The sequence below is a fragment of the Oncorhynchus nerka genome, linkage group LG24, assembly GCF_034236695.1.
Source record: "Oncorhynchus nerka isolate Pitt River linkage group LG24, Oner_Uvic_2.0, whole genome shotgun sequence".
Classification (NCBI taxonomy): domain Eukaryota; kingdom Metazoa; phylum Chordata; class Actinopteri; order Salmoniformes; family Salmonidae; genus Oncorhynchus; species Oncorhynchus nerka.
This window is the reverse complement of record NC_088419.1, coordinates 51,006,345-51,025,504: the sequence shown is the minus strand read 5'-3', so window position 1 is coordinate 51,025,504 and position 19,160 is coordinate 51,006,345. Positions and strand designations below refer to the sequence as shown.

Below are 19,160 nucleotides of genomic sequence, written 5' to 3'. Positions count from 1 at the left end.
GACTCCAGGTCCCTTATTGATGTTACTTGTTAAATCCACTTCAATCAGTGCAGATGAAGTGGAGAAGACAGGTTAAAGAAGGATCTTTAAGCCTTGAGACAATTGAGACGTCGATGGTGTTATGTGTTCGTTCAGTGTGCAATTCAGAGGGTTAGCGGGCAAGACAAAAGATGTATGTGCTATTGAACGAGGTATGGTAGTAGGTGTCAGGTGCACCGTTTTGAGTGTGTCAAGAACTGCAATGCTGCTGAGTTTTTCACGCTCAACAGTTTCCTGTGTATATAAAGAATGGTCCGCCAACCAAAAGACATCCAGCCAACTTGACAAAACTGTGGGAAGCATTGGAGTCAACGTGGGCCAGCATCCCTGTGGTACGCTTTTGACACCTTGTAGAGTCCATTCCCTGACAAATTGAGGCTGTTCGGAGCAGGGGCGCAACTTTGGTTTTAGAAAAGGGGGGCATCATTTTTTGATCCGAGCGGATAAACACTCCAAACAGCCAACCCTCCTCGCCCTCTCGGAGGCGTCCACATGGTCCTAAAACACACCGTTGCCTCGTTTTGTATCACATTCCAATGACAAAACTGGGGGGGGAGTTGTGCCCCTGGTTCTGAGGGCAAAAAGGGGTGCAACTTAATATTAGGAAGGTGTTCCTATTGTTTTGTACACTCGGTGTATACTGTCTTGTCTGAAACTTGTCTACTGTCTGGTGTCAGCTAAATGTTAATCTCATCCCCAGGCTACAAGGAGGAGATCTGGTTTAGGAGGCTTGCTACATTTAGACTCCCAGAATGTTTGTCCTGCAGTACATCTGAAATGTAAGCATACTGTATATCGGAGTCAGTTTTAGGTTGCAAACAGTATTTTCTTTATGTTTTCCCAACAAACCCATCACATTTATTGTACAACAGTTACATCGAATAACATCTCCCTCATCCTAGCATACAGTATAAGAAAAAAATACAAAGGAAATATGTATTTTAATGCTCTACATTAGTACTACAAGGCAATACCTGCAGGTGACACAGAGAGAAAATGACAGGAATCACAGTTTCTGCTAGCCAATGATTCACCAGCTTTCATGACTCAAGGAGCCTTACTTTGCTGTAAATACTAAGTTGTCCCTTTGTACTGTACATACGGTGTCCAAGGTAACAGGATTTACCAATAGGCCAAGAAAAGAAAGAAGAACACCTCAAAATAGTAGGACAGGGTCTGTGCAGGGTCTATGCTGGTACTGGCCATGATGTTTTTACAGTCTTAAAGGCATAGTTCACCCAAATTACTACATTACATATTGGTTTCCTTAGGACTTGGGAGTTTTTCAGGATAAAAAATAAACAGAATGGAGCTAAGCACAGTCAAAATCGTTGAGGAAAACTTGGTTCAGTCTGCTTTCCACCAGACACTGGGAGATGAATATGTAGTCAGGTGGCCAGGTACACAAAACCAAAGCACAGATTGCTGTTTTACGTTGTCCAAAGATTGCTTACTGGATTTGTCTAATTTGGGTGAACTGTCCCTTTAAATTCTTTAACTGTACTTCATATAAGCTCCTCGCCAAAGGGGGTTTTGCTGTAAATGTAGCCATCATCCTTCCCACAGTCCCCAGATCTTAGTACAACATCCAACAAGATTAACATGATTTTTTTCTCATACTGAGGACTAGATTTAGCCAGACAGGGAGACCGACACAATCTACAACGAATCAGAGGCTTAGTTCTCCTCTTCCTCATTTTTTCCCCTCCTCATATTCACGTGTCCCAAATGGCACCTATTTCCATTATAGTGCACTCCTTTAAACCACAGCCCTAAAGGGAATATGGTGCCATTTGGGACGCAGACATTAACTGACGCTGAGACTGACTGGCAGAGCTTGCTCTTATAATATCTGAGATAATCTAGTCAACACCTCTTTCCACGTCTGAATTAACCTCATCCTTCAGCCGGCTTTCTGTCATAGCAATTGAGTCTGGGGACAAGGTTAAGTTTAAATACATAATGTAACAGTCCTTTAAAAATATGCACAGTAGAACATCTTGATTTGTTTTTCGTTTTTCGAACATGCACTTCATCCCATTTTACAATTGGGTTCATGACCACAGCCCACCGTAGATCATGGCCATTAATGAGTTCAAATGATCCCCCAAAAATATCCAGGATGAAACTTCTTGACCAGAGACTCCAGTACCCACAGTTTACAGTGCATTCGGGAAGTATTCAGACCCCTTCCCCTTTTCCTCATTTTGTTACGTTACAGCCTTATTCTAAAAAATCCTCATCAATCTACACACAATGCCCCATGATGACAAAGCGAATACAGGTTTTTAGAAATGTGTTAGAAATGTTAGAAATGCAAATTTATGTATAAAAAAAGGAAATACCTTATGTACATAAGTATTCAGACCCTTTGCTATGAGACTCGAAATTGAGCTCAGGTGCATCCTGTTCCATTGATCATCCTTGAGATGTTTCTACAACTTGATTGGAGTCCACTTGTGGTAAATTCAATTAATTAGACGTGATTTGGAAAGGCACACACCTGTCTATATAAGGTACCACAGTTGACAGTGCATGTCAGAGCAAAAACCAAGCCATGAGGTCGAAGGAATTGTCCGTAGAGCTCCGATTGTTTCGAGGCGCAGATCTGGGGAAGGGTACCAAAGCATTTCTGCAGCATTGAAGGGGCCCAAGAACACAGTGGCCTCCATCATTCTTAAATGGAAGAAGTTCAGAACCACCAAGACCCTTCCTAGAGCTCGCCGCCCGGCCAAACTGAGCGATCAGGGAGGTGACCAAGAACCCGATGGTCACTCTGACAGAGCTCCAGTGTTCCTCTGTGGAGATGGGAGAACCTCCCTGGAGGACAACCATCTCTGCAGCACTCCACTAATCAGGCCTTTATGGTAGAGGGGCCAGATGGAAGCCACTCCTCAGTAAAAGGCACATGACAGCCTGCTTGGAGTTTACTAAAAGGCACCTAAAGAACTCTCACCATGAGAAACAAGATTCTCTGGTCTGATGAAACCAAGATTAAACTCTTTGGCCTGAATGTCAAGTGTCACATCTGGAGGAAACATCGCACCATCCCTACGGTGAAGCATGGAGGTGGCAGCATCATGCTGTGGGGATGTTTTTTAGCGGCAGGGACTGGGAGACTAGTCAAGATCGAGGGAAAGATGAAAGGAGCAAAGAACAGAGAGATCCTTGATGAAAACCTGCTCCAGAGCGCTCAGGACCTCAGACTGGGACGAAGGTTCACCTTCCAACAGGACAGCGACCCTAAGCACACAGCCAAGACAACCCAGGAGTGACTTCAGGACAAGTCTCTGAGTATCCTTGAGTGGCCCAGCCAGAGCCCGGACTTGAACCCAATCAAACATCTCTGTAGAGACCTGAAAATAGCTGTGCTGTGACGCTCCCCATCCAACCTGACAGAGCTTGAGAGGACCTGCAGAGAAGAATGGGAGAAACTCCCCAAATACAGGTGTGTCAAGCTTGTAGCGTCATACCCAAGAAGACTCGAAGGCTGTAATTGCTGCCAAAGGTGCTTCAACAAAGTACTGAGTAAAGGGTCTGAATACTTAAGTAAATGTTATATTGCCATTTAAATAAATAAAATACAAATATTTGTATTTATATATATATAAAAAAATGTTTTTGCTTTGTCGTTATGGGGTATTGTGTGTAGATTGAAAAATGATTTAATACATTTTAGAATAAGGCTGTAACGTAACAAAATGCGGAAAAAGTGAAAGGGTCTGAATACTTTCCAAATGCACTGTATATAGTACCAGAGGAGTATACGGCACCAGTTTATGTAATAACCAGGAGACAGCCCTGCTACGTTAGATAAGGCTTGTGTATAGCCTTCATCTGGATGCTCTCCTTATAATCAATATCAGAGGTCAATGTCTAGTCCTCAGAGGTCAATGCCTAGTCCTCAGAGGTCAATGCCTGGTCCTGAGTGGTCAATGCCTGGTCTTCAGAGGTCAATGCCTGGTCCTCAGAGGTTATTGCCTGGTCCTCAGAGGTCATTGCCTGGTCCTCAGAGGTCAATACCTGGTCCTCAGAGGTCAATGCCTGGTCCTCAGAGGTCAATGCCTGGTCATCCGTGGTCAATGCCTGGTTCTCAGTGGTGAATGCCTGGTCCTCAGAGGTCATTGCCTGGTCCTCTGCGGTCAAGACCTGGTCATCAGGTGTCACATCTATATTATAGGTCTCTGAGGTGGTGAGCTCGCAGGCCCTGGAGGCAGGGTCATCCTCACAGGCCCGCAGTGCAGGGGTGTCCCTATGGGTGGAGTTACTAGACTTGTGGGAGGAGGTCGGGGAGTTGGTGGGACTGAGCTGCACGGCGGTGGTGTCCTGCAGCGTGTGTTCGCTCGTCTCCATCTCAAACGTTGCGCCGGCCCCCATCCGCATCAGCCCCCAGCTCTCGCCCCCCTTTGCCTTACGGGTATCGCGGGCCGGAGCCCGTCGGCTACACATGCAGCATGCCCCAAAAAAGGACAGAGCCACTATTAGGAGCAGTGGCCCAATGACGATGGATGGGTTGCTGGCGGGGATGAAGGACTTGAAAGTGAAAGCCCCCACCAAGGTGATGTTGATGCCTGCCAGCATGATCCCCAGGCCACAGGCGCAGCACAGGGCCGGGGAGGGGAAACTCTGGGGCCATAGGCCCCATTTTCTGCATGCTTTCTTAGGCCCCGAGGCCCTGGAGCTCTTCTCGGAAAGGACCATCTCTCTAGGCTTGATGATGGGTACTGTGTAACTCAGATATTTTTATGATTGCATATTACTTAATTGTCTTATGGATTCAGATACAATGTAATAGGCTTGATTAATGACAAGATAGTCCAGCCCAGATACAGGTCAGGTCATGGTTTTCTCTGCCCTACAAGAGATAGACAGAAGAGTCAGATGATGTGTTCCTTCCATAGAAATAGGTTTTCTAGAAATAGGTCATTGTCACACAGGTCTAAAGGTAATTGAACTGACATTGAGGGAGAAAATCTGATGCATTATGCATCCATGTGTAAGAAATTCTACAAAGACTAGATAAATCAAGGGTATTATTATCCTTAGCTCTGCAACACACTGATGCCCCGTTTTTTCACAGAGAATCACACATTCAGGACTCATTGTTATTGTTCATAGGTACAGAAAGAACAATTACAATCACACTTTGTTCTGCAAGTCAAATAAATAATTGCTTCTATAGTCCTATTTGCAAAGCTACACGCAGACATTCATAGACAACATTGTGGTAGTGATCTCATCTTATTAAAAGTGTATTCTAGACTACATAAATGTGCAATATCAGTTTAAGACTGACAAAGCCAATAAACTAAACTGTCTGAATTGTTTACACATTTGGCTACCCTAAAAATGAAAAACGTTAGTACCATTATAGTTCTCTCATTTAACTCGTTCTTTAATGAGCAACATACAGTATCTTCTAAAATCACTGATTGTCATTTAACAATTCCTTTAGAATAGAATAGATAAATAACTCCTCTCTTGGCAATGAAAACATCAAATAGTCTACAACGCCTTTGAGAGCCCTTGATCTTACTTACATTTGATCAGTTCCATCATTTAGGCAATGTTGTTTGAAATTCCCCGTCGTTTGCCTCACATTTCGATACGAATCGCCGACTTTAGGTGACACTCCTCTGGTGCGCTCACACAGCCAACAAGGTGAAGTACCATAGAGGGAAAGACAAGAGCGCTCGTTAGTTTCATGCATGGTTAACGCTAAACCACTAGGGGCACCATTTCAACGCCATTCACCGATGAACACTCGCTGTTCAATTACAGTACCACGAAACTGTTAAACCACATAGACTAACGGTTAAACAAACCAACACAGACAGGATCGTTTTTCAAATAACTATTTCATTATATTCCATATATCTGTGGCATATGCAGGAAAATTATATTTTTTTGCAGAAATTAAAAAAGCTCAACATGTAGCCTACTAGGGGGGTAATTATTGTTACTTAAATTATTGCGATAGCAATGTGAAAAGCTTGTTTTGGAAAGCTGCTTTGTAGACCTATAGCCCAGACAAATGAATCCACACCTGGTTCAGAACTATCCACCAACACAGTGCAACCAATAAAGCATTATTTGTGAAACACCTTCCTCTCCAGCACGGCCGGCGTTATGGGCCAAAATCTGTCCAGTGTAAGCCCAATGCGGTTTCTATGGGAATAATATGCAGACCTAAACTTGCCCTAAAGTGAATTGATGTTTCGTCTAAATTATATAATTACTCCTGTCTAAATAAAATAATTTCAAAATACTTCACCCTTCACCAGGGAGCATGACTTAGCCACAGATGATCAATCGCTTCTTAAATGTTTTTGTTGTTTCTAATCACAAGTGTGTTTGGGAAGATGGCAATTTGGGTAGTGCGCGTGGCAATAGGTTTAGCTGAGTAAGTTGCGGCAGTCAGTTAAAAGCGTCTAAAATATGTGTGAAGATAATGTGTTTTGAGTATAATTTTAAATGTTGGATCAAGTACAAGGGGTGGGGGGGGGGGGGGCGAAGATATGGTGCGTCTCTCTCCAGAATGCATGCAAATGTAGGAAGGTGCCCATTTTGTCAACGTCTTACTGCTGAACCGAGGTAAAGACAGTGAAGTTGGATATTCGATGGATATTCACGCTATCAAACCTCAATAGCTTTCAAACCACTTGAGCCACAGACTACAAATGAGTGTCATGATGTTGGGAAAAATGCGCACAACATTGCACAGATCTTATTTTCATGATTTGGACATTAATTCGCTTTCCAAAGCTAATAAACATGTGGAAATGTGAGCAGCATTTCCTATTCCAAGTTGAATTAGTTAGGGAGCTTAAACAAAGTGCAAACTTTTTTTTACATTTGAATTTCAATTGCTCCTTGGTCATGGGACCTACGGGACTCAAACAAGGTTCAGAATGTCCACTTACTACCCTTCTATATTGCACACCCTTTAGTTTGTCCATTTTTATCTCACAAGATTTTACATACATTTTTCAAAATGTACAATTTCAATAGCTCCTTGGTCATGTGACCTATTCACGTCAAACAAGGTTCAGAATGTACAGTCAGTGGGCCTACACATTGCACACTCTTTAGTTTGTCCATTTTCATCTCACACAATTTTACATACATTTTTCAATATTAAAAATATCAATAGCTCCTTGGTCATGTAACCTAATGACCTCAAACTACTTTCAGAATGTCCACGGACTGGCGGAGACGAGCACAGCGAGGCATCCAGTGCGGTAACGCGACCGATCCCGGACATGCTGGCGGGAGTCCCGGGGAGAGTTCTCTTTTCTTTGTGAAAGGCAGGGCGCCCACTCAAATTCCCTGTGGGGTGACTGTGACCCCCTCAAAGTGAGGAATATTGATGAAGCGCTGGTAAAGGTGGTCCCTATGGTTCTGTCCCGGAGAGCTGACTGGGCAAGCAAATGATTGAAAGGGGATGATTGTTTTCTGTTGCTTCTTCCGACACCCGGTCGATGGTGCCGGTAGATACTGCGAGGGGTATTTGGTTCTCAAGCCTATAAGTATTGCGCTGGCACTTGATGTCGATTGGGTGACTCGAATGGATGTCAATTTGATGATATATGACTGTAGCATGCTTTCCTTCGTGGTTGCACTCAAACCACCTTCAGGGTTAATGTGACCCCCTCATGTCAAAGTGAGGAAATTCGATGAAGCGGGGGTAAACCTCGGGACATAATTAAGAGTTTCTTGAGGTAGCCAAATGCCTCATCATCTAATAATTGATGGTGAACGAGATGATGAATGAGATTCCCACTGTCCCTACCTACTATCTAGCAAAAACACAGCCAAGGGAATGGGCTTGACGGAATCAGCCTCTGCCGCCGGGATAGTCTCTTTTGGCGGGGGGCACTCAGAGTCCGAGCAGGGGCGGCCGGACTCAGGGACAGGGGACAGCACTCAGGCTTTGGAGGTTGGGTTGGAGACTTCGTCTCTGAGCGAATAAAAGCGGGCGGGTCACCAGGTGCACAGAGCTTGTTTCAGGTTACCAGGTGCACACGCCTACATCACGGCGGGGGGTACACCGAGTCCAAGCAGGGGCGGCCAGGGGCAGCACAAAGGCCATGGAGGTTTTTACATTTTTGTACATTCTGAACACAGTTTGAGTCCGGTAGGTAACATGACCAAGGCGCTATTGAAATTAGAAAGTTTGAAAAATTAATGTAAAAACGTGTGACATGAAAAGGGACAAACTAAAGGGTGTGCAATATAGAAGGGTCGTCAGTGGACATTCTGTACCTTGTTTCAGGTCAGCAGGTCACATGACTTGAGAAACATTGAAAAACATTGAAAATGCATGTAAAATTCTGTGAGATGAAAATGGACAAACTAAAGGGTGTGCAATGTGTAGGCTGTACATTCTGAACCTTGTTTGAGTCCAGTAGGTCACATGACCAAGGAGCTATTGAAACTAGAAAGTTAAAAAAAATATTAAAACGTGTGAGATGTATTTTGACAAACGAAAGGGTGTACAATGTCTACGCCTGCCGAGTGTACATTCTGAAACTTGTTTGAAGTCAGTAGGTCACATGACCAAGGCACAATTGAAATTTGAACATTTGAAAAATTCATGTAAAAACGTGTGAGATGAAAATGGACAAGCTAAGGGGTGTGCAATGTGTAGGGCCACTGAGTGTACATTCTGAATGCTGTTTGAAGTCAGTAGGTCACATGACCAAAGAGCTATTGAAATTCAAATATTTTAATAAATAATTTAAAATAGTGTGAGATGTAAATCGACAAAAAAAAAGTGTGTGTAATATGTGTCTATGCCATTGGGTTAACTAGAACCAGTTTTGAACGTTTTAGGAGTAATGGTTAAAGAGCTATTACCATTTTAAAACGTGATTTGTCACTATGTTGACGGTCCCTAACTGCTGTTGGTGGCCGTAAGGAAAACTACAGGCGAATATGCTTCGAATATCCAACCTGAATCTGGCTTTACTTCGGTTATGGCTGATTGACCAACTCACCACGTACACCACTCATTTTCTATTCGCCTCACAGAAGTCAACAAAGTCTGTTTTTTTAACATAGTTCCTCGATAATCACCAAGGAAAACGTAACGATCTGATTTTTTTATTTTACCTTTATTTTACTAGGCAAGTCAGTTAAGAACAAATTCTTATTTTAAATAACGGCCTTGGAACAGTGGGTTAACTGCCTGTTCAGGGGCAGAACGACAGATTTTGTACCTTGTCAGCTCGGGGATTTGAATTGACAACCTTTCGGTTACTAGTCCAATGCTCTAACCACTAGGCTACCCTTCCATATATCTAGTGGAAACGTTAAAAATAAGCTTTTTTGTCAGGAGCTCACTGTTGTAAAACAGGTTAGTTGGTACAATGTTGCAAATTCGTTAGGACAGTTCTGGCTGGACGGTGTGATGATTTCATAGAATGTTGAACTTCACTAGCAATAGCTCAAGTCAAGACATAGAAAGCGAGGCAGACCGGCGGAGAAGAGATATGAATATGATTTAATTTTCATCAGGGTACTTTCTACTGTTTTTATCTGTAGGCTTTAGGCCTATGCATTTTACTTAGTTGATGATCGAAGTTATAGGCCTAATGCTGCATTGGCCTATAGACTATAGTATATTTGAGTTATATGCTCTCATGTCTTTAGCCGTATCAATGTTAGCATATGACAGAGGCTAGTGATCTCGCCAATAGTTACATTTTTATAATTGTACTTCAGATTTTTATGATTAACCACGTGACAATGATTTTGAAAAAAATAACGCGTAAACGTTATTGGGCTATTGAAACGAAAATGTTGCACCAAATTGTGCATAATTGGCACGCAGGTCAGTAGAAATTGTAGGATACGTACTATAAACTTCCCCAAATTTGAAACTCACGAGCTGCCTGGTCATTACTATTACACGCATTGTACACAGTTTAGGAAGTCCCGTGAAAACAATGCGCCCGCCTATTGAAATCAAATGCCCGTCCAACTAATTCGTCATGAGTGTCTGCTTGCTCATGCATCTTCACAGCTACCTTCTCCTTTAAGGAGCTCTTTTATGAGTGTGGACAGGTGAATCGCAATCACTCCATCCATGTCCTCTATCCAATGTCCTTGCTCCATTTGCAACTCACTCACCATTCACACTCTATGAGCAATTGGTGAGTGATGGGCCCGAAATAAACCAATTCACTCCGTTTTTCTAACCGTAGACCGCTATTTCTCGCTCTCTCCATCTGTCTATCTACTCATGCTGGACGTTGATCAAATTGTTATGTCACGTCTGAGTTCTGCCAATGATGGTGAGACAAAACGACAACAACATTGAATAATTTAAAAATAAATAAACGGGTTTTATTGGGAAAACAGCATACCGCATGGGGCTATTGATGTGCACCATAAGAACATATTCATATTTAGGAACTCATACACGTGGGCTTAAACAACAAACAGTGGACATCGTATTTCGCTGATAGTTTATGCCAATTAGTGTGTCTCATCCCATCTAATTTGAGGTTAGGCTGATTCGTCCCAAATGGCTCTCTTTTGCTTATATTGTAGACTACTTGACCAGGGCCAATAAGGATTAGGGGCAGAGTGAGCGGACTTTACCATAGCCACTGACTGATCCCTAATGTGTTGCACTTTCTCTGACGGCAACCCTTTGTTGAGTCATGCCCGTTTATGAATGCCCCTTAGTTGCTATAGCGATGGAGTATCCGTGGCAACCGGGTGAGATCCGGGTAGTGTGTACATGCCATTTGCCATTAGCCGGGTAATACATTAAGTTAATAGGGTGAGGGGAATAAGTGCTAGACTTCCATCAAGTGTTCCCCGTTAATAAAAGGACAAGCTCTTACAGGGGTGAAAAAGTCAACTGGTAGAGATAAATCAATTCGGTAAAAATAAAGAATCTTAAAAAAAAAAAAAAAAAAAGCACAAGCATTTCAGTAACTAAAGAGTATTTCAGTAACCAAAGAGCATTTCAGTAACTAGGTGGATTTGAACAAATATATTGTACAGGCTGAAATGGCCATCTGACCAATTTCATTCTTAAAAACACGAAACTTATTTACTGTGACAGGCTAGCCTTCAGTCTTCACATGGTACGTTATTTATATCTCCGTGATCTCTTTGGCACATTCATTCAGATCCATTTACAGACAAGCCATCTAAATGTCTGTGCAAACAACCAAACATTTTAATAAAAATACTGATATATATCAAATAAAACTGCCTTTCCTCCAGAGAAAGGTATCTCTACACCATCCCGTCTAGAATATAAACTACACACATATTAAACACTTTAGTCACAAACATTTAAAAACAACACATAATATTAGACAATTAACAAAAATAGACATTGTCGCATTTCCAAATGATTATAACTGATACCACTGATTATGACAATGTCTGTGAATAGACTAAACAACAATGAATTCACATACAGTAAATGGAGCAACAGGTTAGTGGTATTACTGAAAAATAAAAATAAATAATTGAAGGAAGCAATTGCAGAATTGTCCCGATATCATTTGGAAAGGAAATGTGAGGTAATGCTTGTAGTTTTTATCAAGACTTCAGATATTAGCACCACCAGAGCGAGCCTCCCTCTTTAGTGCGAGTGAAATGAGTTCCGGAAAACAACTGAATGTATGCGTTCTTCTTGCAAAGCATGTAAACATTTCAATCAAACTATTATATTAATCAGATTATCCACAATAATTGCAGTATTGTGTGCATGTAAACATACTCAGTGTCTGCTTGCTTGTCATGCTAGTTAATGGTGTAGATATATTTCATATGTCTCCATATTTGGGAAAGTCACAGCTAGGGTTGCAGAATTCCCCAAATCTTCCAAAAATTCCCTGGCTTGTCAGAAATCTGCTGGTTCCAGAAATCATCCAACTAGATTTTCGGAGAACCCCCCCGGACATTTTAGGAACGTTTTGATATTTGTGCAGCCCCACTCATAGTTTATATAGGCTAATAAAACCAATGCAAAAAGCAGCATTCCCAAGTGTCTGAAAAGTAATGCTCTACTTTTGCAGTATTAAGTAACTCTATAAATGATACCATATTCCTCTCAGTACAGAAATCTTTTCACAGCTTGACCAACACAACATCAATTACAACTATTTTATATTACAGGATCTTAACAGTAAGACTGCCGAGCTACATATACTGTATGAATTAAAGGCCCCATACTGATATGATCAAGGATCCATTCCTTCATTGAAATAGCCGTGCAATTAAGCATAGCTAGCATAAACCCACCAGCACTAGCAGTCTTAATCATACAAATGCAATCCCTTCATCGGACATTCTAGTGATTCGGTTTCTGTGGTCTTAACATGGGATTGCGGTCCGTGTAGTTTGAGGTTATTATCAAATGCAGGAAACCAACCTCAACCCAAACCAGTCACTGAAACCAGACTCCGCAACTGATACAAAGCTGTGACTAAGCATGTGTTAGTTTAGTAGAAGATAAAAGTTCTTCCCTTTGTGCTCCTGTGTCTCTGTTTCTAGCTGATAAGAAGACGACTGGCCATGACGAGGGTTTGCACAATGGGGCTACCAACCAGTGAAGCTACACAGGATTCTGCTGACAATGGCAGCTATCGTCCATTCTCAGATAGTGTGCGTTGACTCCGTCCTGGAGGGGACCCATGGCAAACACCACATAGAGAGGAAGAGACGGGGAATGGAGACTAGCACCAGGAGGGAGGGGAATTGAGGAGGAAAAAGAGGGGAACTGGGTAGAGAAAAAGGGTGAATTTTACCTGTAAGGATCTTAGAACCACACCACGATATTAGAAGGATAAACCAGGTGGGAATGGAGCTAAGAAGAAAACTCCACCTAATAGCCTGCAGTAGCAGCCATAGAAATAGAATGAATAGAACAGGACTCCCCATTCTAGTCAATGATGGCATAATGGGTGGACTAGCGGCCATTGCGAGTGTACCCATCAGAGCAAAGCATGAAGTAAAAGCAGGAAGTGTACCCGTCAATATGTGTTGTTATTTGTTGATTAAACTCAATTGACAAAAAGTACATTCCATTGCATGAGCCTCATCAGTTAACATAATTTGAATGAACATTCTACATTAACCATGGAAATGATTGCATCACAATACCAGGCAGCCATTGCGAGTATACAGTGGCTTAAAATAGATTTTATGGGGGTTTGTATCATTTGATTTACACAACATGCCTACCACTTTGAAGATGCAAAATATTTTTATTTATTGTGAAACGGAAAACTTGAGCGTGCATAACTATTCACCCACCCAAAGTCAATACTTTGTAGAGCTACCTTTTGCAGCAATTACAGCTGCAAGTCTCTTGTGGTATGTCTCTATAAGCTTGGCACATCTAGCCACTGGGATTTTTGCCCATTCTTCAAGGCAAAACTGCTCCAGCTCCTTCAAGTTGGATGGGTTCTGCTGGTGTACAGCAATCGTTAAGTCATACCACAGATTCTCAATTGGATTAAGGTTTGGGCTTTGACTAGGCCATTCTAAGATTTTTAAACCACTTGAGTGTTGCTTTAGCAGTTTGTCATTGTCCTGTTGGAAGGTGAATCTCTGTCCCAGTCCCAAATCTCTGGAAGACTGAAACAGGTTTCCCTCAATAATTTCCCTGTATTTAGCGCCATCCATCATTCTTTCAATTCTGACCAGTTTCCCAGTCCCTGCCGATGAAAAACATCCCCATAGCATGACGTTTCCACCACTATGCTTCACTGTGGGGATGGTATTCTTGGGGTGATGGGAGAGTTTGGGTTTGCGCCAGACAGTGTTTTCCTTGATGGCCAAAAAGCAACATTTTAGTCTCATCTGACCAGAGTACCTTCTTCCATATATTTGGGGAGTCTCCCACATGCCTTTTGGCGAACCCCAAATGTGTTTGCTTATTTTTTTCTTTAAGCGATGGCTTTTTTCTGGCCACTCTTCCATAAAGCCCAGCTCTGTGGAGTGTATGGCTTAAAGTGGTCCTATGGACAGACACTTCAATCTCCGCTGTGGAGCTTTGCAGGTCCTTCAGGGTCATCTTTGGTCTCTTTGTTGCCTCCTAATGCCCTCCTTGCCTGGTCCGTGAGTTTTTGTGGGCGACCCTCTCATGTCAAGTTTGTTGTGGTGCCGTATTATTTCCAGTTTTTAATCATGGATTTAATGGTGGTCTGTGGGATGTTCAAAGTATTGGACATTTTTATATAACCCAACCCTGATCTGTACTTCTCCACAACTTTTTGAGATTTGTTTTTGCCGTTATGTACTATACATTCTGTCCAATGAGAGCTGAGTGGATTACCTTTGGAGGAAGTGTGGAGTTGGGAGACCTCTCTCTGGTGCATTCTTGGGGGAAATAAATAACAAGTTTAAATAAAACAGTGTCAATTTATTTTAAATGTATCCTTTCCTTCATCAATGATGTACAGTTTGGAGGAAATGGACTGGTGAAAACAAGCCCTCTGGTTTCTTATAGGTGGCTTTCACCCATTCAGCCTTCTCAGATCAGTGTAGAATAGATGACGCAGAGGGGACAAGGCAAGGAAGCCAGTTAAGACGATTGAGACCTACCCAATCAATAGATCCAGTATGTTATAGCCATACACCCATACAGTACTCAGAGGACCAGTTAAGTTTTGGCCTTGGCACTCACCCCCTGAGCCCAGGGGTGCTGCAGGACCTGGGCAGCACTGAGGCGTGTGACGTCCCATACCAGTAGCCTGGAGATTAGGTCCTTGGCAGAGATATGGGCCCAGTCCCTCTCTGAGAACTCATACTGCCCCTCCGGGATGTTCTCAAACAGGTTATTCAGCAGGGGTCGGACACAACATCGACAACATAGACATAGACTTCACCATAATAACATGACTCATTCATTATAAATGCAACAAAAAAATGCTTAATACAAATAGCGCTTTAGTAGTACTGTGTAAGGTGAACTGGGGATGTTGTGTGTGGGGGTATGTACACTATGTTTGTGTACCTGGCAGATGTGGCAGGTCTCTCCTCGGTCCCAGCCACAGTCAGTCCCCCAGTGGTCGGTGAAGGTGGGGCTGCCACTCAACAGAATATAAAGTATGACCCCAGAGGTCACAGGGCTTGACGTGGAATGAAGCCTCTTCTGTGAAGACCTCCACCACCTCTGGGGCCATGTACTCTGCCGAGCCACACTGACGTGGAGAACACAAATTCCACACACAGTTAGGGCATGAGTCAAATCAAAATGTTATTTATAGTGCATTTAAAATAACACTCTTTACAGTAAAAGTGAAACATTTGCATTCCCGCAGACCTGTGGGCCCCAACAGAGATTATTGTGGCGCGGTTGGCATTTTTCATGCTGCGGGCGGTCAGATAGACAACTTTGTGAAGAAAATATATTTTCCTCCCGCAGATCAGGCTATTTGGAAACAGATATTTGACACAGCCGTCTGATTAATCCTTATCACTGTCGAAGTTTCTAGTAAAACTGTCTGTTGCTCTTGTCCTCCTGTTCTTCGTTCGTTTGGCTGAGTCTGAAATGCTCACTGGCTGGCTGGCCTCCACCTCTGTATAAACAAGTCAACTGTTAATTCAGGTCAACCGCTGGGGTTAGCTCCTCAACGGAAAGACGGATTCCTTATGTTTCGAATGATTGCTTGAATCGTAGCTCATTGATAGATCCTTTAATGGACTAAGTGAGGGCGATGTACTGACTAACTATGTACTATTAGCCAATTAGATAATACATTATTGCTTCAATCTCAGAGTGTGCATTGTGTATACTGACTAACATGTTAGACTACTATGTGCCAATTTGACAATAAAGCAATTATTGCTTAAATTGCACAGTGTGGGCAATGTGCATGCTGACTAATTATGCACTATGTGCCAATGTGATAACCCAGCAGACAGTGAGTTGGTTGTGAAGCTGGGCCCCGTATTCATAATGATCTGGGAGGGAGAGCAAGAAAGTGCAAGCAGAGCCAGAGAGATCAGGCGGTGGAGAAGGAAAGAAAGAACAAGAAGGAGCACAGTTGAACGCTGACAAACAGTTGAGAAAAACCTTATGGATATTCCCAAACATACTTTTACATCCAGTGATAGTGTAGGCCTGTTTGTATTACTCATGGAAAATTATGCTACATTTCTGCTTTAACATCAAGATAAGTGAAATAACTGGCGGTCTGGTACTACTCGACTCTGCTGTTATTATCTCTGAGGCAACAGGAACGGTTAAAAAAAAAAAACTTTATTTAACTGGGCAAGTCAGTTAAGAACAAATTCTTATTTACAATGACGGTCTACCCCGACCAAACCCTAATGACGCTGGGCCAATTGTGCGATGCCTTATGGGACTCCCAATCACGGCCGGTCGCGATACAGCCTGGAATTGAACCAGGGTCTGTAGTGACGCCTCTAGCACTGAGATGCAGTGCCTTAATCCACTTGGGATTTTGGCCTATTTGGACACAGATTCCAGGTTCGAATTTTGTTTATATCATAAGTAATTCATAACTTCATTAGCTAGCTAACGTTGGCTAGCAAGACGTATTAGCTGACTCAACTAGCGCAAATGTCTGGTTAAGGTTGCTTTGGCTTATCATGAAATTATTTTCATATAGATGATAACTTTATATGGTTAGCTAGATTGTTAGCTAATAAGGTCAAAAATCTGTAATAGCTAGTTCACACTATGTTTATTGCATCCAGTCTGGCACAAACAAGTCGTGACTGCTTTCACCAGTAAGAAGTCGAGCTGGGTTTGCTTGAATTACTAGGTAACTCACCCAATGAATGACCCAGATATGTCTGACACATAGCCTACCGCAGTTAAACTGTACAAACAGCTCTGCATATTTGCGAAAACAGTAAGAAAAAGTCCAACCAGTTCTGTAGAATGTGTGTTCAAGTCAGAGCATGCCATATCATTATTTTGGGAAAGCCAGCTCTATGCTATCGGGTCTTCTCTTGTTACATTTTCTGTCTTGTTTTTCCCCCACTCACATACTGATGTACTACTCCAGTAGATAGCTAACCTGAAATGTTTCATTATTTTTTCAGTTGGTAAATAGGGTGAGGCAGAGCACGATGGCATAGCTGCAAGCCTTCCAGAACTCTCTCCAGGTAACTTAAATTACTGTCAGAAATAGCTAATATCCAGCACACACACTTGTGACTTCCCTTAACCTCCACGCCACCATTGTAAATAAGAATTTGTTCTTAACTGGCTTGCCATGTTAAATAAAGGTTAAATAAAAAAATGTTTGTTTTAAATGCTCCATCAGAGCCTCTGACATCCTCTGGATGTTGTGATGGGTGGACAACCTGGGCTTGTTAGTTTTTAATGGCCCGGTGCCCCGTTTGAGCGTGGTTTGCACATTAAACCATTCCATTGGTCCTTAGGAAATCTCCCCTCAACCGGGGCATGGGGCCATGCAAAATGACTTCCACATTTAAATACAGTTATTGACATAGCTCCTGCCTTTTCCCGCCCCCTCCCATGTCTATAGCTCAGTCATTAGATGAAAAGAAGAAGCCACTGCTAGTGGGGCAGCTTAGCAAAACAATCGTGCATATTGTGATGAATGTAGATTGATGTGAATTTTGGTTCCCCCGTTTTTTTCATGAAACATTGAATTTTGCCTTACTTCTATTAGCCCATTGAAATGCATTGAATAACAGATTCATACATGGAAAACAGAGTCTCAACCTCTCCATAGAGTGGTCATATTAGTGTGTAGGCCAAACTGTTCCTGGCGCTTCAGACGAGTCCATTGACGCTTGTCATAGAGGGTCGTAGAGCAAAACGGAGAACACCATCTTGTTCACGAGAGTTTCATCTTTCCATGCCATTCGGACGCTACAGACATTTTTGTGAGAAGACAGATATTCGGGATGTCTCATGGTCTGACAAACACCGCTCCAGCTCGGCCACCTCCACCACAGCTACGGAAGGCCGCCACTGGCAGATACAGTGGATGCAGCCCATGCAAAAAAACAGATATCTCTATCTTAAACAGACAGATTTTGATGAAAAGTATTTTATTATACTCATTTGATTTCCATAGGGGCGCGGAAATCGACTCTAGGGGTTTAGCCGGCGATAGCCGACACCCACATACTGACGGTGTAACTGTGTCGGAGCTGTCAAATCATTGAATAGCCGCTCTTCTGATCATTGTCATTCAGCCACTTGCATTAGACGTTCAGGATGAGAAAGTGTAGGCTACATAGAAATGAAGACGCTCAAATTGAAAACCATGAAACAAAAGAACGAGGTTTTCGATCAGCCTAATCGAGGTGTAGATTAGGGCTGTGGCGGTCCCAAATGTTCGTCAGCCGGTGATTGTCAAGCAAATAACTGTTGGTCTCAGAGTAATTGACGTTAATTAACATAAACACATTTAGCATCTCCTGGCTTCCACGCATAGCCTACAAGCCACCGATGCAGACCTTTGGAACATCTACATTAAAAAAAAAGTCTAATAGATCCATATAATATAGCCTATACTTTTACAATAAATCCATTATTTATTTTAGACAGATCTAAAGAAGCATGACATGAAGAAGATGTAGTCTATTTCAGAAGAACAGAATAGCATACTGTGAGTTGTCCTTATGTTAGGCCCTGATCTGGTTATGCCAAATGGCTGTGGACTACACTAGCTCATTTAGCAGACAAGATTTGCTTAAAGTTCCATGGCATTATTTTATAGTATGAAGAACATAATTGAACAAAGCTGAATAGAACATTATAAGGATATTTTCTCCAAACGATTTCAGGGAGTGCGTACATGCAGCTATTTTGTGTTGACCGGTTAACAAAGAAATAGGTACTCCTATATGCTTAATTTAGAGTTATTAATGTGACTTTAGTTGTTCTACAAATGTTGAGCTATATGTTTTGATTTGTAATACAATGGAAGGCGGCATGAAGCGACTCTAATGATGGCATGCACTCCGCTTAGATTTTTTTTTGTGCAGGCTGTACACACTTTATCAGTCTCTCATTCACAATTTGACAAGCACTTCACAATGCCTCGAATTTCACCGCGACATTCCCTTTGTGTGGCCGTAATGCACCCTAAAAAAAATCCATGCCTTTTGCAGCCAGTGGCCATTATGCCCTT

At 42.4% G+C, this 19,160-nt stretch overlaps 1 protein-coding gene across 1 annotated transcript; it reads right to left on the bottom strand.

The window, feature by feature from the left end:
• Positions 1-2,507: 2,507 nt before the first annotated feature.
• Positions 2,508-4,884, bottom strand: LOC135564393 (transmembrane protein 275-like). The gene has a single exon (XM_065009438.1). The coding sequence runs from the start codon at positions 4,738-4,740 to the stop codon at positions 3,937-3,939; it is 804 nt and encodes a 267-aa protein (XP_064865510.1). The 5' UTR covers positions 4,741-4,884; the 3' UTR covers positions 2,508-3,936.
• Positions 4,885-19,160: the final 14,276 nt, after the last annotated feature.